Source organism: Triplophysa rosa, linkage group LG9 (genome assembly GCF_024868665.1).
Source record: "Triplophysa rosa linkage group LG9, Trosa_1v2, whole genome shotgun sequence".
In the NCBI taxonomy this organism is placed as follows: Eukaryota; Metazoa; Chordata; class Actinopteri; order Cypriniformes; family Nemacheilidae; genus Triplophysa; species Triplophysa rosa.
Window position 1 is genome coordinate 1,553,081 of NC_079898.1, and position 22,543 is coordinate 1,575,623.

At 40.8% G+C, this 22,543-nt stretch overlaps 2 protein-coding genes across 4 annotated transcripts in view; one reads left to right on the top strand and one right to left on the bottom strand.

The window, feature by feature from the left end:
- The first annotated feature begins 539 nt into the window (after positions 1-539).
- irf1a (interferon regulatory factor 1a) lies at positions 540-2,897 on the top strand. Of its 3 annotated transcripts, none has more exons than XM_057342873.1 (8): positions 540-753; positions 1,381-1,480; positions 1,618-1,797; positions 1,885-1,956; positions 2,036-2,146; positions 2,227-2,279; positions 2,574-2,667; positions 2,784-2,897. In XM_057342873.1, the coding sequence occupies exons 1-8, from the start codon at positions 667-669 to the stop codon at positions 2,861-2,863; spliced, it is 777 nt and encodes a 258-aa protein (XP_057198856.1). In that variant the 5' UTR covers positions 540-666; the 3' UTR covers positions 2,864-2,897. The 3 variants fall into 3 exon arrangements, with proteins under 3 accessions (XP_057198856.1, XP_057198857.1, XP_057198855.1); XM_057342874.1 differs by having other exon boundaries at positions 639-753; positions 2,050-2,146; XM_057342872.1 differs by having other exon boundaries at positions 666-1,480; positions 2,050-2,146.
- Positions 2,898-2,972: 75 nt separating this feature from the next.
- ddx21 (DEAD (Asp-Glu-Ala-Asp) box helicase 21) overlaps positions 2,973-22,543 on the bottom strand; it is a 151,516-nt gene continuing 131,945 nt past the window's right edge. Inside the window, exons 2-16 of the mRNA XM_057342859.1 lie at positions 20,214-20,350; positions 15,097-15,198; positions 14,945-15,017; positions 14,201-14,379; positions 11,661-11,778; positions 10,859-11,044; positions 10,587-10,732; positions 10,246-10,395; positions 10,000-10,161; positions 4,997-5,116; positions 4,835-4,908; positions 4,578-4,737; positions 3,949-4,083; positions 3,539-3,583; positions 2,973-3,387 (exon numbers count right to left, since the gene is read on the bottom strand). Of these exons, the coding sequence (XP_057198842.1) occupies positions 3,127-3,387; positions 3,539-3,583; positions 3,949-4,083; positions 4,578-4,737; positions 4,835-4,908; positions 4,997-5,116; positions 10,000-10,161; positions 10,246-10,395; positions 10,587-10,732; positions 10,859-11,044; positions 11,661-11,778; positions 14,201-14,379; positions 14,945-15,017; positions 15,097-15,198; positions 20,214-20,336 (2,034 nt within the window). The 5' untranslated portion in view covers positions 20,337-20,350 and the 3' untranslated portion in view covers positions 2,973-3,126. The remainder of the gene's footprint in view (positions 3,388-3,538; positions 3,584-3,948; positions 4,084-4,577; positions 4,738-4,834; positions 4,909-4,996; positions 5,117-9,999; positions 10,162-10,245; positions 10,396-10,586; positions 10,733-10,858; positions 11,045-11,660; positions 11,779-14,200; positions 14,380-14,944; positions 15,018-15,096; positions 15,199-20,213; positions 20,351-22,543) is intronic.

Consider the following 22,543-nt stretch of genomic DNA (forward strand, 5'->3'; position numbering starts at 1 on the left):
GCCTCCAACAAGCAAGCCATCTCCAAAGTTTGGATAAAAAAATCTTATACATGAGGAAATGTATTCTTGAAAAACAGAGTTGAAAAGTTTTTACAATTCGGGTGAGATCTGCCCATCCCCTCTTTGGCGTCTATTGTTCTTTTTGAATGAATCAAGCAATTAAAAGCATTTTTTTCTGAAAGAATATTTGCAGCCCTGTACAGCTTTGATATTTATAGCTTGCGCGTTTCACTGGAAAACATCTGAAGAACACAGTGACTCATCTGGTTTACTAAAGAAAACACGACTGACTGATTATAATCTGAAATATTACCAAAACATTGAAACAATCCAAAATATTTACCTTTTCAAAATCATTATAAAGGGTTATTATGTGATTTACTGAACATCAAGAACGCTCAGTGTTTGTATAAACACATTTGACAGGCATCCTCAAGCTTTTCCTTCCTTCAACATTTGAATGTTTAGTGATCTGACAGAGAAGGCGTGAACCCGTTCGGTCTTTCAGTCCCACAGAAATTCTTCAGCAGTTTGAGGGGGAAACCGTTCAAACCTGTCGGAGCAGGTAAGAGCAGTTGAACTCGATGTCAGCGTTATTCGTCTGAAGTGACACGAACCGTGTAAAGCCGATGTTCTGTTGAAGACGTTTGCGCAGCAGACTCAGAGATGCAGCAGGGACGACAGCGCTTGCGGCCGTGGCTGGAGGAACAGATCCAATCGGGCAGATATCCTGGAGTCGTCTGGATAGATGAGGTAACATCCATCAGACTCAAACACTTTAAACTGCTCTTCCACAGGAGTAGTTCTCGTTTGTGTTCCAAGTATCATCTTAAGGATAAAATACACTACAAGACGTTTGCTCAGATTTTTAGTCTGGACTTGTTGCCGAAAGTCTGTGCCAGTCTGCAGATTTGATCAGTTAGTGTATTTCTATCTGAAACTTTCAAAATCTGCAAGTGTATGATGTCTAGCTTTAAAAAAAATCTGCTCAGACTTCTTTGGTTCTTGTAGTGTATTCAAGCCATTAGTCTCAGATGTTTCTCCTGAAACTGCTCAGGTGAAATAAAAACCGAAACAAATGAGTGTTCATGTATAGAGTTCATATTGAGATCTTGACAAATCTGAGCTCAGTTTGACACATTGTTTAGATCTCTTCTATGACAGAGACATTTGTGAGACTCTCAGGAAAAGTGGTGCAGTTGAGATTTCATTTGGTCTCCATTCGATCTCACAGAAGTCGAGGAGAAATAACTGAGATATCCAAGACATGTCGTCTGTGGGTGCATTTCAATCACAAAGACTTTGTCTGAGTTTGTTTTATCGAGTGGATTTTTATTTGAGTAGCATTTGTGCATTCTTAACACTAAGACCAAACTGCAGTCTGCTCGAGTTTTCCAGATTCCCTGGAAGCATGCCGCTCGACACGGCTGGAATATTGAGACAGATGCCACTCTCTTCAGAAACTGGGCCATCCACACAGGTGAACTTCACACAACCTTTTACTACTGTATACTACCACCCTTTCAGCTTGATTTACACATGAAGAGAAAATCTATTACACAACACTAATGATGCATCTGAATCTATCAACTCTATTTCTGTTCGGGTGGATGTTAGGGAGATACAAGCTCGGCACAGACAAACCTGATCCCAAGACGTGGAAGGCAAACTTCCGCTGTGCTCTCAATTCCCTGCCAGACGTCAAAGAGCTGCCGGACAAAAGCATTAAGAAAGGACACAATGCTTTCAGAGTATACGCTCTCCTGCCTCACAGCACAGCACTCAAGAGACGGAGAGGTACTTTCATGAGCGATACGTTCACATACCGTTTAGACACTTGCATGTGTGATTGAGTTCAGATGTTTGTCACGTGACTTTCTTAAGCATCGAGGAGCCTGGATACAGACGCTAAATCACAACCACCTCCACGAAACCCAACGCTGGAGAGATTTACAGGTAAACGACGTGAACCGCTTGAAAAACAAAACAGAATTTGCAGGATGAGCCGTGCTGTATGTTTGCTGTGTGAGAACAGAGGCCTTCTGGAAGTTTGCAGATGACGGTGGAAACTCCACAGCCGAGCTCTTCAGAAGAGAGGATTTCTCCAGACGTGTCGAGACGTCCGTCTACCGCACCACAACTCAGGGTGAGAAAACATGAACACTACGTCATGTGCTCACGAATGTGTTGAGTCAAAGTTTAACATTGAATGAATGTCCTGTACAGGACTGCAGCAGAACGCTCCGGATGACACTGAACAAACACAAGCTGTGTTGAAGGTAACACGCATCACGTCTCCTATCACACATTTTCTTACCCCACTGGCTGAAATTCTTTTTTGCTTCTTGGTTTCCATTTTTTAAGTGAAAACGAGATGAAAATATAGAGTAAGAATATGTTTTTGCAGTGTAGGATAAAGCCAGTATAAAGCCCTCACATTAGTGTGTTTGTTGTTTCACAACAGATGCATGTTAAGAACACAACCACCTGACTGAAGCTACCTGTATTAACAATATAAGCTTCACGTTTATGTGATTTGCTGTCGAGCTGTGAATTGTGTGTTTGTGCTGTAGATTGTGGATCATCTGAAGAATCTGGAGCACTGGAGTCCTTTATATGAGAGCGAAAGAAACTGGAGAACAAACTCGACATGGATGGAGTCTCTCTGTATGCGAACATCTCATAACTACAATAATGTCACAAAGCAACAGTAACAGGCACATGCTTTAGAGTTTTAGGTTGTAATGAATTCTAATATTTACTGTAAACATCTGTGGTTTCAGGCGAGACGATGGATTTTTCAGGTCCTTCCTATCAGACAGACTGTAGACTTCTGAAGAACTCGTCAGATCGATGTGACTAAAGATGAGCGGGAGCAGATGGAGCGACTATCGTGTTTTTGTTTGTAAAGAACATGAATTAACTGGACAGACTCACACACACAATTTAGAACATAAAACAAACAACAGCACTTGTTGTAAAGCCACTTTAATGTGAATTAAAGTCATCAACTAAACAGCACCGCTGCATGTAAAAGCAATCTGCATGCGTCGTCATGGTCTGAGGGAGTAACAGCAGTAAAAAAAAACCCTGTGAGGGTGAGATCATCATGACAGTCCATAGTGATCAATAATCAAAGGACTGACTGTAGGTTCGTTTCTGAGGACCCCGTCCTCCCTGACCTCCCCGTCCCCCTCGTCCGCCGTTCCCCTTAAAGCCTCCGCCAAATGACCGCCGGCCCCCGCCAAACGACCGCCGCCCCCCCCCTCGACCCCGACCTCCGAAGCCACCGGACATCCGTTCGCCACCAAGACGCGGGTTCTGCTCTAGTTCTGGAAGTTCCGTCGCGACCGTCAGCTGCCAGCAACGGCTGTCCTGCCATTTTCCCTGTAGACGCCAAAAACACAGGAATCAGCAAACAAACGCTTCATTTGTGTGTTGACAAGCCAGTGTTAGTGAAACCCAACGCCACAGAACGACTCAAACAGAAACACACGAACAGACACGTTCACCTGGTGTCGCTTTACAAACATCATACCTGTATCTCCTTGGCTTTACCGACCGGCACATCGAAACAAACACCCTGAGAGAAGAGAGAGAAAACATGACACACAAACAACAACAGAAATCCTGCACAAGATCTGCCTAGAGGAAATCTGTCCATTCACATTACTTGCTGTTATTTCAATAAGACACCAACAAAAACATGCTCGTGGAACTGCAGTTCTCTTCAGAAGCTCATGACTGTAGTCAGTTCATCTTCACTGGAATAAAGATTTAGTTAAAAACAAGACTCTCATCTGATTGTTGCGAGTTGTTTAATGTGTGATCTGCGCTTCGTTTCACTACACACACAGCTGTAATAAAAATGGACACGTGTGTGTTTAGCGTCACACGATCGCGAACGTCTATGTTCGTGTAAGGTGTGTTTAGTGAAGTTGAACGCACCATCTTGCCCTTGAGGAAAGTCATTCGTTTGATCTGGTCATCGATTTCTTCTCCGAGCTGATCCTTCAGCCCTCGCCACGCGTAACCGATGTTATTCATCTCCGTGCTGCAGTTCAGAATCATTGTGGTGAATCCCTGACACAAACAACAGATCAACTTATACACGTGATGCTGTCTATATCAAAGATGCTCGTGACGTGACTTAACAAAAATCAATCAAATCATTCGCAGCATTGTTGTTGTTGTTGTTGTTGTCTGTCACGTAGCAGAAACTCAACTCTATCAATAGAAATACATCTTTACATCATTGGTTTAGTTAATGTGCAAGACATGTTACAGTTTAACACTACACACACATTAGAACAATATACTATCAACAAAACATTTGAAGCAGATTGAATTATATACGTGAAATTAAATTCATAAAATAAAACAAAAACACTGACACAGAAAAGTGCTTTCTGGTTAAGCCACACTAACGCAACAAATCAGTCGGTTAACGGTGAATTATCTTAAAAAACATAAATAATTGTATTAGAAAAAGGTAAGAAACACTGCCATGAATTATTCCATCAGATTTTAGAAGAACCAAAGTTAGGGAAGTGAAAATAAAAGCAAAGGTGTCGTACAATGTCCGAACAGAGGAGAGAGCGCTGCTCCAGATTTGTGGCTCCTGATATATGAGCGAGCGCGGCCGCCAGCGACTCCAGCGCCCCCCGCTGCTCGATCAGCTCACGCGCTGCCTCACGAAAATATTCAACCGCCGTTGGCGGAACGGAGTCCAAAAACCTGCGACAAATCAAAAAAAGACAAACACAACACAGACATGAGTTTACGAGAACAAGCAGACAGGATCTCAAAGACCTCACTGTGTAAATCGTCTGACCTCATGGCATCTTTACTGGAGGATTTGATGATGTCATTTGCTGTTGGGACCCCCACACGTTTAAAAGTGATGCCCTGGTAATGCAAGCACAAACATTTGAGCGTGTCATGTGACGTAATTTTAATGACTGTGGTTCATCAGAAGAGTTTGCGAGTGTCTTACAGCTTTCTGCTCCACAAACTTCAGCTGGCTTTCCTCTTTATGTTGGTAGAAACAGATACAGACGCCGGTTCGTCCCGCTCGGCCCGTTCGTCCAGAGCGATGGATGTACGACTCCACGTCCTGCATACATTACACATGCTAATGCTTTTTAATATGAACAAGAGTCTACAGGATCTGATCAGCAGAGACTTCAACTTACCAACGCAAAAAAACACTAATATGGGGTGAAAACAGTAACAAAACCTCCAACCAATTCACGTAAAAAAAATCCATATTCACAAATGCACATGAGAGATCCACGAGCACACACAGCATTTACAAATGCTGGCCGGAAAACTATGCACGCCAGACGTGTCAATAATTTATAATGTTCAAAAGCATTTACTGTACTAATGCTTGTTTAATGTTTCATACTCCAAAACATCATACTGTAACTCATCATGGCCTGTAACCATGTGTACATTCTTGACCAGATCACTTCAAATGAGTTTGTTACTTTTACGGATGTAACAATATTATCGATAGTGTGTTATCGCAATAGCAAAATTGTCTCAATATTATGGTGGTCACATGACTGTATGAAACATTAGTCTTCCGGGCCTATCAGAGCATGTTAGAAAAAAATAACAGATGTTACCTTTATCAAGGTCCATCCTGTGCAATTATTTTATAGTATAAAAGGGATTTTTAGGTCATTTGACCCATCTCGCAACAGTTATGATTAGAGGATAAAGAAAAGAGGATGTTTATGGCACGTTTTTAAGTCATCATTTGTCATTTTAAATGTTGCAATAAATACCGTATAGACATTATACTGGGGTATTATCATACAGTGAGATTTTGATATTGTTACATCCCTAGTTACTTTTCATAGTTGCCTTGTAATGATACCTGTTGAGACGGATGTTATTTTACTGTTTTGTGTAGCTCTCCTGCTGGAATTCTTCAGGCAAATGTTCACAGTTTAATAGTTAGAAATTATCCAGAACAGACAACGTACTGAAATAAAAATGCAGGCCTTTGGTAGTTGATATTGTATAGTCTATAAAGCCAGTTAGCGTCCTGTTGAGGTGGACGCTATATCACAGGTGATGTCATCATTGAGCAGACAGATCTGCTTCTGTGACCTACCGCAGCTTTGATTCACAAATGCAGTCTTGAAAGAATCCACAGGTACAACAGTGAATATTCACCAGAATGCAAAGCACACATGATTTTAGTGCATGAAATTACAGTTACAGTATACAGAAGTATATTCATGGATTGTACATGTATGAATTGGGACGAGTGCATTTCTAAAAAGAACCGTGTTCTGTGTATGAGTGGTAAGTTTTGATACTGTTTTCACCCCATACAAGAACAAAAAGTGCCAGAGGAACAAAATACATTTTCATGAACTATATGGACGGGACCAGTTCTCTGAACGAGGTTCGAGTCGACCGAGGCCCTGTGATTCTCACAGATCTGTGTGTATAACAGCGGTTTCCAAAGTTGGTCCTGGAAGGCCAGTGTGCAGCAGAGTTTAGCTTCAACTTGGCTCAACACACCTGCCTGCAAGTTTCTATTGTGCCCGATAAGACTCTGCAGGACACCGGTCCTCCAGGAGCAGGACTGGACAACCTTGATTTAGGCCAAAATACAGACATTGACATTCGGACTGGGTCAGATGTCTCAGACGATCACAGAGTTCACGGTAAAAGCTAAACTGCTCTGAAATTTCAACAAAGAATATGTGAAAACTGACACGGCAGAAACATCACAACAGTGAATGAATTTCTTCAACCTCCTTTGGTAAACTAGTCCCATCCAAATAGGTGTAGTTAAATAAATGTCCATGTATTTAATCATTGTTTAAATATGAAACACAATACCGTCTACACAAATGATTTGGGGTGTAACAATCAAGTGACACGCTTTTGCAATAGAAATGCATATTGCAATACATATTGTAGAGCTATCATGATCTGTTAATCCTATCATGATAATATTGCATTGCCGGGTTCAAGGTATACTACGGTTTAAAGCGACACTTTAGAACTTTTGCTCACAGGTTCCCCATGTGGTTGATAAGCTACAAAGTGTTAAAGATTTCTTAAAGAGTCACAGCGGTATACGCAGTTGTGCACAACATAGAGAGGTACCACGACCACTCCCCTTCAGGGGTGCACTTGCCAAATGACAACACAACTCACTGCTTAAAGGGATACTTCATCTAAAAATGAAAATTCTGTCATTTACTCACGCTCATGTCATTTCATACCTGTATAAATGACTTTGTTCCGATGAACACAAAGAAAGATATTTGGAAGAATGTCAGTCATTGTCAGTTCTGAGACATCATTGACTACCATAGTGGGAAGAATTAAATGGGAGTCAAAGGTGCTCCAGAACTCTTTGTTTTCCTAAATTCTTCAAAATCTCTCATTATGTGTTCAACAGAACAAAAAAATACAATTTCTTTTTTCCTACTATGGTAGCGGATGATGTCCCAGAACTAAAAATTGCTAACATTCTTTCAAATATCTTTCTCTGTGTTCATTGGAACAAAGACATTTATACAGGTTTGAACAACTAGGGCTGTGACGATAACCGCATCACCGCATTAATGAGATGCCGACCGCGGTGTTGAGGTCATCACTGCACATTTTTTTGTATTGTAGCGCACAGAAATGGATACCTAATGTTGATTTGGTGCACTGGGTGTTTTTTCCCCATGCGCCGCTAGAAGTAACGTTAGAGAGGTAGTTTGGATCCCCGGAAAAAAAGGATGAGCAGTTTTAGTTCAGACGGGCGTGGATGTGTTTTACATTGCTCTTAGTTCCGAGTAACCTAAAAGTGAGTCAAAAAAGACTTTTGTCTGTCGTTCTTCAGATGCTTCAGTATTTTATTGATTTGCTGGTTAAAGTTACAGGAGTGCATATGATGTGGGATATGAACTATAAACACAATAATTAATTGTTAATCATAAATTACTGTCTTTCGTCCTATATGTTCAAGGGCTTCTGGGGAAAAAACTGCTTCCCGTGCAAGGAAGAGGGACAGTCCATTAAACATATGGGGGATTTATTTTGTGTGTGTCTGATTATTTTTAATGAAATGCTAGGTTTCAGTACTTGTGAAGTCTACAGATAATGTTCAATAAAATACACACAAACACAGGCATAAACGACAAAAGCATAACGTAAACTGTTTGTTGCAAGTGCTTATAGTGATGCTTCTCTTTTGTGGTATACGCTAGTATTTACAGTTGACCACATTATTCAAAAAATGCCCATGAATCTAGTGTCTAAGCCAAATGTTGTGTCGCCTTTTTGGGCACATTTTGGTTTTGACAAGGGGCAGCCGGTAAATTGCCACTCCATCCAGTGTGTATTCAGAGCTGCTGGCAACATTGTCACTCCGTTTTTCAATCATTTCATATTCGAATATTTGAGCTCATAAAAAACCCAATATTCGTTTATTTAAATTAAGTTAATAAAGATGCATTTTTTACATTTTTATTTAGTCACAATTTCACATCAAGCCTATAATTATCTTTAAATATTCATAACGCATTAATATTATATCCTGTATATAGGTTTTTTAATGTTGAAAAATTAGCAACGTTGGAAAAAAAGAAATAGAAAAATACATAAAAACAAAAAAGTCCTGACCTGAATCCTATTGAGATGCTGTGGCATGACCTTAAAAAGGCGGTTCATGCTCGAAAACCCTCCAATATGGCTGAATTACAACAATTCTCAGCGCTGTAACAGACTCATTGCAAGTTATCGCAAACGCTTGATTGCAGTTGTTGCTGCTAAGGGTGGCCCAACCAGTTATTAGGTTTAGGGGGGAAACAATTTTTCACAAAGGTCCATGAAGTTTTGGATTTTGTTTTCCTTTAATAATAAAAACATTTATTTAAAAACTGCATGTTGTGTTTACTTGCGTTATCGTTGACTAATATTTAAATTTGTTTGATGATCTGAAACATTAAAGTGTGACAAACATGCAAAAAAATATGAAATCAGGACGTCACACTGATTGTGGAGTAATAACATCTACTAATTAATCCATTCAGATCCAATTAAAGTCTGATGTGTTGCTGTAAATAACAAACAAATACTACTGAATACTACTTTTGTTATTATATTTTACTTGTTTTATTTCAGGACGTTTTATTCATTTTAAGTTTCCTGTTATGTCACTCCGCCCAGGGATATCCTAGAGCCTGTTGTATTGCGCACTAATGCGCTGTTTTTGAAAACTAAAAAATGTCACACAGAATTTGTATACATTTGGACTGATGGTATACAATGCTTTACATGTTGCAACTTTGCGATGCTGTTTGTGAATGTTTATTGAAAGAATGGTTTTGGGAAACGCTAAATCGATGGACTATGCTGTCAACAGCGAAACTTGCAACCATAGTTCACAAACAATGCTTTTGGGAAGCAGACGATAGACAATGCCACAGTTCACCACCCATGGCTGACAGACATCACAATGCTGAGCCGGCACCACCGGCACATATCGTCACATGACTCTCTGTGCTGCAAGCTACAAATATAAATTGTACACAAATACAAAGAAGGCTAGGAGTCTATAAGGTGGCACTGTACAGAGAGGACGGGTCTGACTCTATAACTGCGCAGCTCGTGCTGTTTAGAGAAGACGCTGATGTCATTGTCAATAGCAATGTTTCACCGTGGGCAGACATCACCCAACCCTACCACCATGTTTTATTTTTCATTATGACATCTCTTTACTACTGTAACTAATCCCCAAATGTATTTAAATCTCCTTTGCAAAAATGCAAAACTGTGAAAAGCTTTGTGGAATTCAAATTGAAATGAATTTGTTTAGGTCAATACCATGATTTGATGAAATTTTTGCTTGAGGTGAAAGTCTCATACTGGCTCATGCCTATATCATAACCGTGATGCCTGTATAATGGCGAGCCAAGTGTACCGTTACACCCCTACAATTGTTTTGAATCCATGATGCGATGACTCTCGTACCTTCGGGGGGGAGCACTGGATGACCAGATCCACCTCTGATATGTCCAGACCGCGAGCAGCCACGTTTGTGGCCACCAACACTTCGAAGGTGCCGTTCCTGAAGCCTTTCAGCGTGATCTCTCTCTGTTTCTGAGCGATGTCACCGTGCAACGACTGACAGCTCTACAGCACACACAAACAAGACACGCACATTCAGTAAAGAGCAGCAGAAACACTCGGACGTTCAGTGAAGACCATTCTCAGGACCTGTTTGATGGACGTGTTCATGGAGAGCTCAGTGGCATCTTTCTTGGTCTCACAGAAGACGATGGTCCGACTGTGGCTGCCGCTGTAGACCTGAATGACGTCGCCGATGACCGACGCTCTCTGAGACCAGTGACAGGCGATCGCCAAGTGCTGCACGTCATAAACACACACACGTCAGACCGTCACAGCTCTTCATTCCAAACATTAAAAATAATAATAGACGACATTTGGCGCTGTGGACATCGATCGACACATCACTCTTGCGACACGTAACGATCGTAGGCCTGTCCAACGGCACTTCGCACATTCCAGCGCCAAACGGTTAAGCTGTAATGTTTCACCTCGACTGTGGTGGCGGTTTTCTGCGTCTTCTTCCCAATGAGATCTACGTGTATGTACTGAGATCTCATGTATTTCTTAGCCACGTCATAAACCCAAGAAGGACACGTGGCTGAGAAGAGCAGCGTCTGAGGTTTCTCCTCTGCGTCTGGATCCAGACACATTAGACACATGAATGTTCTGCCTAGATCCATTATATTTACATTCATACTGAACTTTATCGGTCCATGCATTCACTGACAATTTGGTTTACGTGATGATGCTATCAGAGTACCTTTTATGTAAGACACCGAGAGGATCTCCTCCACCTGCTCTGCAAAGCCCATGTCCAGCATTTGATCGACCTCGTCCAGAACTACGTGTTTGAGCTGAGACAGATCCAGTTTGTTGTTCTTCAGGTGGTCACTGATTCGACCCGGCGTTCCCACCAGTATATCGATGCCATTGCGGATTGCATCAACTGACAAAAAACACATGACATTATTACTCACGTTGCTATATAGACGGTAAACAAACGTTACTTCGCATGCACACTTTTGTGACCCCAACTGAACTTCCGGTACACATTCGCGTCTATAGATTATTTATTAAAGAAACCGAGAAGCGCTACTTGGCTAAACTTGTCTCTCTAATATTTTGAATTTAGACTGCTATACCAAGCTCAACCGCTAGATGACAGTGTACCATACGGTTTCTTTAAACGCGAAACTACAGGACCCATTCAACAAATTGTTTATTTAATAAAATTAACATACAACAAAATTCAACAAATCCTTTATTTAACACAATTATTATACAATAAAATAATAATATAAACTAATATGAACATAAATTAAATCAAATATAAATAGTTATATTATAAGACACGAGCCAAACACAAACCGGAAGTTAACTGGGGGTCAGGCGCACGCACGTCTGATGGACCGGTCTATAGCTATATCACGTCACGATTATAGTAACATCATACAATAATAACACACGCACGCACGCACGCGCACACACGCACGCACGCACGCGCACGCACGCACGCACGCACGCACGCACACACACACACAAAATAAAGAGGAAACTCATACTCTGTGAGTTGTAGGGGCTTCCTCCATAGAAACACACAACTGAGAGTTTCCTTGTGATGTCCTTAAAGTCTTTGGTTACTTGAATGGCGAGTTCTCGGGTCGGCGTGAGAACCAAGACCTGCGTGGAGACACACATCAGAAACCAGCACACATGAGATGATGATCGATGTATGAAATCATACACAGCTATGCTTCTGGAACTGTCAGTTGATGTCAGCTGCTGGTTAGTTACACCAGAACTACACCCTCCCCACGTGTCAGTAGGAAGTGTGAAGTGACTGTGCTTCCTCCCGTACAGAAGACCAACCCCCACACACGGGGTTAACGACAGGGCTGGAGCTGCCTTCATGTTGACTGTCGCAGGTTTCATGATAAAATATGGGAGATTTATGGCACAATTTTGTGCCATAATCACACCATTTTTTCATCTGTTACGATGTCACGGTGTCAGATTTTGACTTTGCAAATCTTGACATGTGGTTTACAAGAAACAATAGCAGACTATGCGTGTCCTCCCGCCGAGAACGGGTTTTCGTCTTTTACGACGTGGGTGACGTCGACTGCGTATGTGATGTCATTGAGTAGGCGTTACTATAGTGACTGCCTGACTGACTTTCGGAAAGAAGCGGCTGCAGTATAAAAATAAAACCATAGATATGGGAATTGAAGCAGCGTGTTTTGTACTGGCTGTTTTGGCATCAGAAAAGCTCAAAAAAAGAAAAAGAATCCTGACAGTGGACATTAGGGCTGAAACGTTCCTCGAGTAATTCGAATACAAAAAATAATTGAGGCAATTTTGTTGTCAAGAAGCCTCGTTTAATCCAATTAACTACAGTACACACGGAGCACTGCGTTTCCCCACGGACCGTTATTACTGACGCACAGCCCGCTAAACTCTGTTCATGTTACAGGCTCTCAAGTCTCACGCATTCACCGCGAGACACACGCATTATAGTCTGTTCACACGCTCACACGTGTGACTCATGCTGATAAATAAGTGATAGCTTATTGAAATGGTGAACTGCTATTTTACTTAGTTTTAGTCTATTTTGCGAGTGAAACTTGTTTTCCGGCTGCATTGAGTCCATCAAACTAGATTCGGACTAACGTTAGTGGATGCCGAATCATGCTATTTACACATGCCATCTGGCTGTTCTGTGTGTCTGCGTGAATGAACTGCACAGTTTAACATGCTACAAGCGTGATGCTCATGAATTTGTCTGCGTCTGCGCTTTATGAGGACATGAACAAATGAACTTCATCTCCAGAGTTGCTCTCAGAGTTTATTTCAGAACATTTTACTGAGTGAAGCTAACACACTAAAAAAACAAGCGTCTTCCAACGACCTGCCAAAATAAAAGTCTGGTTAACTCTGTATGTTTATGTGGACAAATATATTACTATTTAATAGTAAAAAATAAACAAACTAATTTATATAAACTAAATGCATCATGCATAAGCTGAAGTTAGTTGTTTACCTTTGACATTATTCTTTCTATTTTTATTCATGTTTCTTATTTATATATTTGTATTATATTGCATTTTGTATTTAATATGGCAATGGAATGTACTAAATGGGTTTAGTTTTCACAGATAGTAATGTATGCAATTTCAGCAATAAATTAGTTGTTCATTTTAAGAGACCCGTCTTATTTTCTCTTGTATATTTAGTATTGCTCTTTAATAAAGAAAAAGTACTTATTATCCGAATACCCGATTAATCGATGGAAAATCAGTAGAATACGCGATTACTAAAATAATCGATAGCTGCAGCTCTAGTGGACACGTTCCTGGATTGCAAGACGGGGACAGTATGGGTTGTCCATTCTACAGAGAGAACTTGAGGTTACGTTTAGCGTCAGCAATTATTCGCCAGCATTTCTCTTTTTTAATTATATCGTGGTAGTCCCTCGAGGAAACATCATACAGACAGGAGTACTGTTGCCATAACGCGACGAACTTTTCCTCCATTGCATTGTCCCACCTAGCAGCATCAACACCACTGTCTCACCTGCACTTCGCCATGTTTGAATTTGTGTACGGAAAAGCTTCAGTGAGAGCGCTTCTGTGCTGTGCTTCTATTGGTCAACGTCACTACAGCGTCACAGCTGCCGTGAGCGACCAGGGAAAAAATTAAACATGCTAGTCTGTCTGTCGTGATGTCGTGCGACCTCGCAGGAGCAGTTTTGGTTGTCGTATACTATGGTGAACTATACGAGACGACACGATTGAATCTTGCTTCTTGACGCCCCATGTCGTTTACAAATTACTACAATGTCCTATGACATGCAAATCGGGCCAAAAATCGTGTAATCTGGAGAGGCCATTAGAGGTTGCGATTGAAAGAGCAAAAAGGAGGACAAATAGACGAAATCACTCGGACTCATCTTCTCACCTGCAGCGTGATAATACAGACGTCTCAAAGCAAACTGGTAAAGCAGATCTCACCAACATCATGAAATCAGTGAAGATTTCTCACACTCACGCGCATCTGCCACAAAGACATCAAGTATAAAGACAGCACATGTGTGTGATTGTACCTTAGGAGCTCGACCTCTCCTCCTGTCATCGCCATTCATCTGCAGCTTCTCCACCAGTGGAACAGCAAATGAGAAAGTCTTCCCTGTACCCGTCCTCGCCTGACCAACCACGTCTTTCCCATCAAACACTGCGTTAAAGGTCTTCACCTGGATGTCAAAAAGGTACGTCACTCCACGAGCTGAAAGAAAACAACAAATACCTGAATCGATCACGCACGGTGCGTATAAAACCATACACAGATTCGCCCCCATTTACTTCTGCTTTAGAAAAATTAAGCCAAAATGTCCGCCGTCATATTGCGCCGGTGACATCATTTGGAGCCAGATTCATAGAGCTATAGTGAGTGCAAGGTAGAACTGCAGAATTAAGGTCCCGCCCATATTCCCCAATGACTCAATCACAAACAAGCAAATCATGTTGTCACGCCCACTTTTTATACCAAAATCAAACACACATCAGTGATAAGAACCGAATAAAATGACAGAAAAGTGTTTTGTTTTTCACATTGGTTTACATGGAGAGGGCAGGGTTTATGATCTATACTGCAGCCAGCCACCAGGAGACGATCAAATTGCTTTGGCTTCACTTTTCAGGTCGTGTGTGGCACGCTCGTATCAAACACACATGTACACATCCTGTAATGTGCTTTCTAATAATAAACACTGGATTTCTAATGTGGCTGCCAAGTCAAAGGTTTTGGTGGCGAGTTCTGAAGTGTAACGAGTGCTATGAAGAGGTTTTACCCTGCAGAAGTTTGACGGTGTCCTGAGAGATTTTGAAGTTGGAAAACGCTCCCTCTCTCTGCTCCGGCGTTTCCTGCAGAAATAATGACAGCCATGAGGAAAGTGAGCAGCAGAAAGTCAAGCCATGAGAAAAGAGAGTGACGTCCACACACTTTCTCAATGTCACTGCTCGAGTCTTCACTGGACGCTTCTGCCGGAGGAGCTGAGCTGGCATCGGAGGACGTCTCTGCGGTCGCCTGTTTCTTCTTTTTCGGCTAAACAATTCAGTGCAGATGAGAGCAATGTCAAATACAAAGGTAAAAAGACAACTTAATGACAAAAACACAGGTATCAGTGGTTTCCACTCACGACTTACACCACCACAGCCTGCCACAGACTAATGAAGCCAAAATATTTGACACTTCTCATGCGACAAAATCTCCTAATCTACTCCCAAAATCACGCTGGCTAGACATACTTTTACCTTGCTAGCTAATGTAATTTACTTGTTATTTCTCTTGCTTGATAACAGAAATAATCTACAGGGATGTTGTTGCTTTAAAGCGGTCTATCGGTGGGGATTGCTGTCGTTAAACAATGGTTCAAACTATTGTTATTGGCACCGATTTATGGAGATGGTCCTCACTGCAGAACACAAGATCCTCACACTTTATACACTTGGCCGCAATTTGGAAAGTAAGTTGCAACTCGTGGTCGCCAACGTTTGCTCTTATCAATGTCATCATTTAGTGTACGCCTGGAAGTAATGATCGCAGTTAAATATTTGTTAACGCAAACCTGACAAAAAACGTTATTAAAAATATGTTAAAGAGGACATAACTAGGGATTTTTAAGGTCCTACTTTGGTTTATGGAGTGTCCAACAAGTTTATAAACAGAGAAGGTGTAAAAACACTATTATTTCGTAATAATAGCTAGTTACTTTTACCTTACTTCTTGACTGACACTCAAATGATTCGTTCTGCGATTCATCGGTCTAATCCCCTACTTTCCGCTAGACTAGTCAGATGTGATTGGTCAGATGGTCTAGTCTGCTGTGATCGGTCTACCGTGAATGAGGCTCATGAGCTACAGTGTTTGGAGGAGAAGACTGAAGTTTTCGCGGGCAGTCCTAGCAAAATGTAGGCGTGGACTATGGGCGTTTTCACACCCGTGTATCGATTGCTTTGTTCCGAAACCTGGGGTTAAATCGCTACAATATTGAAATTTATTTTAGTTCGGTTCGCATTCACAAGGCAATATTTCCAAATGGACCAAACTTTGTTAATGCAAGTCACGTGCGAGTAAACTCTCCTTCAATTGGTCAGAGTGCATATGTTTATTTTCCGGCCGGTAACGCGAGTGATAATGAGCTCGGGAAGCATAAATGGAGGAGAAGGACGAGAGAGAACCAGGCCTGGATTTTATGTTATTAGGGCCCGTGCACGGAGGAGCAAGCCACCGGCTTGCACCGTAGTGCAGAGCCCTTTTGTTTCTGTGTTGTTTATTCTTCTTCTTCTCCCTCTTTGATCGCTAATTTGAAGGCCTAAACATGCTCAAAAACTCACAATAATTTGCACACGCATCAGACCTTGCAAAAATTTACGTCTGATATGGGTTTTAAAATTAGGCGTGGCAAAATGGCTCGCTAGCGCCACCTAGAACTGCCCAGGCCGCTACGCAATACGTACATGCACCAAATTTGGTGGGCTGATAGAACACCCCGAATCATTAAGAAAAGTCTCTTGGAGCATATCTCTAATCCCAACAGGATGTCCGTTATTTTTTATTTCCTGTGCAATTTTGTAATTTGTTTCAATTTCCAGTCATCGTACTTTAACGAACTCCTCCTAGAGTTTTAATCCGATCAACATCATCTTCATGTCATTCTAATCTTAAGGCCTTTGCGAAGCTAAATTGCGGAGATCTTGACTTTTCGTGGGGGGACGTTTCGCCATGAACAGGAAGTTGTTGTAACTCAGGCATACAATGTCCAACAGGCCCCAGACTTAACCCATTTGATAAAAGTCCTGGCCTGAAGACATCTACATGGTAATTTTCAGATACAGTTATAGCGCCACCTGCAGGAAACAGGAAGTGACATGTTTTAAACTGTGATTAACTCCTTATAGAGATTTGAACAGATCAGCGTCATATTTGATGAGTACCGCCAATATGATCTTCAGACCTTTGTGAAGATACATTGAAAGATCCTAACTTTTCGCTGAGGGGCGTGTCCGTGGCGGCCTGACAAAGTTTGATGTTTCGCCATGAAACAGGAACCTATTGCAACTCAGGCACACAATGTCTGACCAGTCTCACACTTCATACATTTGATAAAAGTCCTGGCCTGAAGACATCTACATGGTAATATTCAGATACTGTTATAGCGCCACCTGCAGGAAACAGGAAGTAGCATGATTTAAACTGTGATTTACTCCTCATACAGATTCAAACAAGTCAGCATCATATTTGACCAGTATAGCCAGTATGATCTTCAGACCTTTGTGATGATACATTTCATGATCCTGACGTTTAGTTGATGGGCCTGTGCGTGGCGGCCTGAAAAAGTTTGATGTTTCACCATGAAACAGGAAGCTACAGTAACTCAGGCACACAATGTCCGACCAGCCTCACACTTCATATGTTTCATAATAGTCCTGGCCTGAACACATATCCATGTCAGTGTTCAATTATAGCAATAGCGCCACCAGCTGGCAAAAGGGAATGTGACACATTTAAATAAATAACAAATCCTACTATAATTCGCCTGCATTAATTTTATCACCTATCATTTACTTTTTTTCTTTACATTGCAATATTCAGATACAGTTATATCGCCACCAGCAGGAAACAGGGAACGGCATGTTTTTAACTGTTTTTAACTGCTCAGACTTCACACATTTGATAAAAGTCCTGGCCTGAAGACAAATACATGGTAATATCCAGTTACAGTTATAGTGCCACCTGCAGGAAACTGGAAGTGGCATGTTTTAAACTGTGATTAACTCCACATAGAGCTTCAAACAGGTCATATTTGAACTGTATAGCCAGTATGATCTTCAGACCTTTGTGATGATACATCGCAAGATTCTGACTTTTCATTTAGGGGCGTGTCCGTGGCGGCCTCATAAAGTTTGATGTTTCGCCATGAAACAGGAAGCTATAGTAACTCAGGCACGCAATGTCCAACCGGCCTCACACTTCATATGTTTGATAACAGTCCTGGCCTGAACACATATCCACGTCAGTGTTCACTTATAGTCATAGCGCCACCAGCTGGCAATAGGAAATATGGGACGGAAAAATCTATAATGTTACTCCTTATATGCACGTTGCCCACCGTTCACTGTTCCTGAGGCCGACGGGTGGTGATGACACAGGGTTGCGGTTGCACTTTTGCGCGACGGCCCGATCATCGCTGCTTGCAGCTTTAATGTTTTATTGTGTTTGTGTGGCCGGCAGTCGACTGTGTTTCGTTTTGTTGTTTGTTTATTTTATTAAAAGTTTGGTTTAACGTTCGCCGGTTCCCGCCTCCTTCCTTCCTTCCTTTGAACATCGTTACAGGGAGCCATTAGCAAAACAATCACTTTTACATCACGCAACTTTACATAATTACCCATCATACATTGTGATACAGGTTGGTCCGTTGGGTCGGATGGCTTTCACACGTCTACCGAACCGCTCCAGATTTCGTTTGCAATCGGGTCGAGACCACCTTGTTCAGGCGGTCTCGGAGCGATTGTTTTGGGGCGGATCCTAGCGCGATTGCAGTGTTCACATATGCCTAAACGAATCAAACCAAGAGAGAAAACACACCAGGTTGCGAGACAAACCCTTATGTTTGAAAACGCCTTATATGTAGTGACGGAAATCCGAGGTGGTTCGCGACTCGGACTAGGGACGACTCGTTTGCTTGATTCACAGTCGACTCTCTTTTTTCCAAGCCAATAACTTTGTTATTCATTCACCTTCGGATTTACAACTTGGCAGACTGCTTACTTTCAAACACGGCAACATGACACACTGCATGAAATGTCATTTTCATGATCTCATGTTATGTACTCTTTAAGATATAAAGTTTGTCTTCAGCAAGTTTGTTTTCTGTTAAAATAATAACTTTAGTTACGACTCAATGTGGAAATGGTAGAGCAACAACACGAGTATGATGTGTGTTGTGGCAAAACCAATCAAAATGCAGTGGAAAGAGACTGGATCCAGTGTCGGCCAATCATAATGCAATGGGAGGAGACTGGATCCGACCTTGCCCGCTGGATGTCGCGTTCTGCAGTGAGGAGCTACTGGATGTATCGACAATAACAATGATTAGTTCGACCTGTAATTTAAACATCAATTTACTGTTGCGACAGAGTTTAAAATGAGCAGCACGTGCTCAGGGACTTTTTTAATGATGTTTCTCTATCATATCCTCTTATATCTTTTATATAGTGCCAAAATGCCATATTTTCCGGTCTACTTGCTGCTTCACTCCTGATAAAATTGCAGCACATTAAAAAGCACACAGATTAACATAACAACAGCTTTATTCTTCTTCTCCTGCTCACTTTATCCCCCTGAGGTTCACTACTGACCCCGATCAAGAGCAGCCAACAGAATACGCTTCATTCAGCATCATGATGCAACACGCCAGCACCAATGGCTTATTTTAACTTTATTAAATTACTTTTTTACCGATAGTATTAACTGATCAAAATGTTTATTTTAACATCAGTCAGACCCCCACCTACTCTTGTGTAACACACTTTAGTCCTATTCAGATGGCACTCGTTTTACTGGAGAGTGTTTGACATCCAGTGAAATAGAAAAATAAAACCAAGAACAGCCAAATGCTGTAAAACTGGCCACTGTAATATCATGTCAGGTAAAAAATATACGTAATGTTAATCTACAATGATAACAAATTATTGTATGAAATATTCTTCATTTCTGCGGGTTTATCAGAAGCAGCCAGTTCTATAAAAATAGGCAGGTTACTTATGTAAGAATTTGTAAGAAATTTTAACAAGTTAAAATGAAACGAATAAATGACATTTTAGACATGTGACCCTACACAATGCACGAATCCAGATCATGTGATCTCCTCTGACCACACAAAACAGACACTTCCACCTCTGCAGAAGCACCGCCATCTTTACACTTTCACGTAAGATTTGCGATTACCACAGTAAATCTGAAACCTGCGTCTCATCCGTCCGTTGCAGTGGCAGTAAAACTGTGTTGAACTGTCATAGCAGCATCACGAGGCACTCACGGTGATGGCGATTCATTACCTTGGTGTTACTTGCGTCTGCGTTTCCGTTCACATCTGATGTGTTCATCTTCTCACTCTTGATCTTTTTGGGAGCGGGTGATACACATTCATCCGTCTCTTCTGCGGTCTTCTCTTCTTTCATTTTCTTCTTTTTCTGAACAAAAACAAAAGTACAAGCTTGTTGATGTTATACTGTTTATTTGTTTACACATGCAGGTTTGGCTCAGAGAAATCGTTTCATCAAAACGCCTATTGTTTATTTGGATCCCCATTAGATTCCACAGAGTGGTTGCTAGTCTTCCTGGAGTCCACAACCAGACAGAAATAGACATTTATAATATAGAAAAAAATGAAATAAAAATAAGAGCTTAAGTAGAAAAAAAAACATCTAAACTTCAAGGAAACAAAAATACAATACGCTTAAACATATCATCAATAGCAATAACAGCACGTAAAATATGGACCTACATATTAATAAGCATATCTAAACACTTCCTTCTGAAAACATATGTACAAGTGTTCTTTCTAATATTTCTAGGGACACTATTCCACGCAACAAAACCGCGATACAATACACTCTTTTTCAGCCAGTTAGTTTGTGGTCGCGGTATCAAAAGTTGATCCTTACTCACTTGCTGTGTCAAATAATCATGTCCGAGTCCCACATGAACAAGCTTTTCCAAGAAGAAACAAGGAGTGTGATGCTTTAATACCTTATGAAAATAAACCAACAGTCGTAAGTGTAGTTTAACCTTAACCGGCACCCACATTAACTTTTTATTCATGTCACTAACATTGGTCCGGAAAGGACAATGAAGCACAAACCTAGCTGCTCTGTTCTGAGCCATCTGAAGTTTTTTTAGTTGTTTCTCTGATGAGCTTGACCATAACAGAGGGCACTACTCAAGATGCGATAAAAGTAATGAGTGTACCACATTTTTTTTTAAAGTGAATAAGGAATAAATGCAGAACATTTTCTAGCCACAGCTATGCCTTTCCCCATGGTACTTATTATTTGATCTAAATGTTTGGACCAGGACAAAGTATTGTCCAGCATCACACCCAGCAACTTAACATTTGAAACTTGTTCGATTGGCACCCCATTGATGAATAAATTCAAATCAACAGCCTTGGACATACTATTCTTGTTAGTGAATACAATACATTTGGTTTTATCTAAATTTAAAACCAGTTTATTATTTCGAACCCATTGCGTGATTGTTAACAACTCATCACTTAAATGATCTTGTAGCTCATTTAGTGTATGTGCCGCAGAGAACAATGTAGAATCATCAGCATACATGACTATTGCTTTTTCAATGACAGATGGTAAATCATTTATAAAAATAGAAAACAACAATGGACCTAGACAACTATCACAGCAAAATCATAAGTGTTATTTTTTTGGAGTTGCTTTTAAGTGTTGACATTCAGAGTTGTTTTAACACTGTTTGTGTAAGAACGAACACTTAATGCGGTGACATGAGATAAGTGTTGTTGTTGTTATTTATAGTTAGTGTTGTGTGCCTTTAATTAACTCTCAGACACTGTCCACACCCAACATTTTTAAACCACGCCTATTTTACAATCGAGTCTTCTCCGGGCTGCCGCCATTTTGTCTACCGTTGAGAGCAGCGAGGTAAGACCATTCAGTTCAGCTATATATTTTAAATTAAACATTCTCCGTGTGATATATTAATTTGTTTGACGAATATATGCATCTATAATGATTTCATTTATATATTACTCTAGTAACATACGTGAAAGGCAACGGTGAAAGACACGGAAAAATTCCCGCCGGAGTTAAGCTAAATTTGCTGAGGTAAGTTAACACTGTTTTGTCATAAGCATTCAGCCCTATTGTATAATGTAACAATATTTAATAAGTCGCGTTATAATAACCGTTTACAACTACAGCTGTAAATGTTTAAAGTAACGTTAATTGCACTCGTGAGAGCAGGTTTGGTACAAAATCTTTTTCCAAAAAAGTTTTCCTCAGAACCCACCATGTTCGCATTATCTTTAGAAAATGTGTATTAAAGTAATGTTATGTACGTTATTTTTGTCAGGCGCGAGAGGTTTATTGAAACCCACTTAGCACATATTATCTTTAATTTCATCGTATTATCTAAGTATCTTTAACGTCGTGTTTTAACCACGGTTTGAGCCGACGGCGCCATTTCGCAAAAATACGACAGTTCAGTAAGCTGTCCTTAGATTTAAACTAGACTTTAAAAAAGCTTTTCAGTGCACGATATCACACCTATGAGAGAGATCTAATATTTAGCAATCCGAGTCGTAACAGTTGATTATCTGTATTTTGTTCATGTTTAGTTTGTTTAACGTTTA

Coding starts and splice junctions, on each gene's coding strand:
- irf1a (XM_057342872.1), top strand. CDS start 1,268: ATGTCGTCTGTGGGTGCATTTCAATCACAAAGACTTTGTCTGAGTTTG. Junction 2,147..2,226: donor CTACCGCACCACAACTCAGG/GTGAGAAAACAT, acceptor TGTCCTGTACAG/GACTGCAGCAGAACGCTCCG. Junction 2,668..2,783: donor GACATGGATGGAGTCTCTCT/GTATGCGAACAT, acceptor CTGTGGTTTCAG/GCGAGACGATGGATTTTTCA.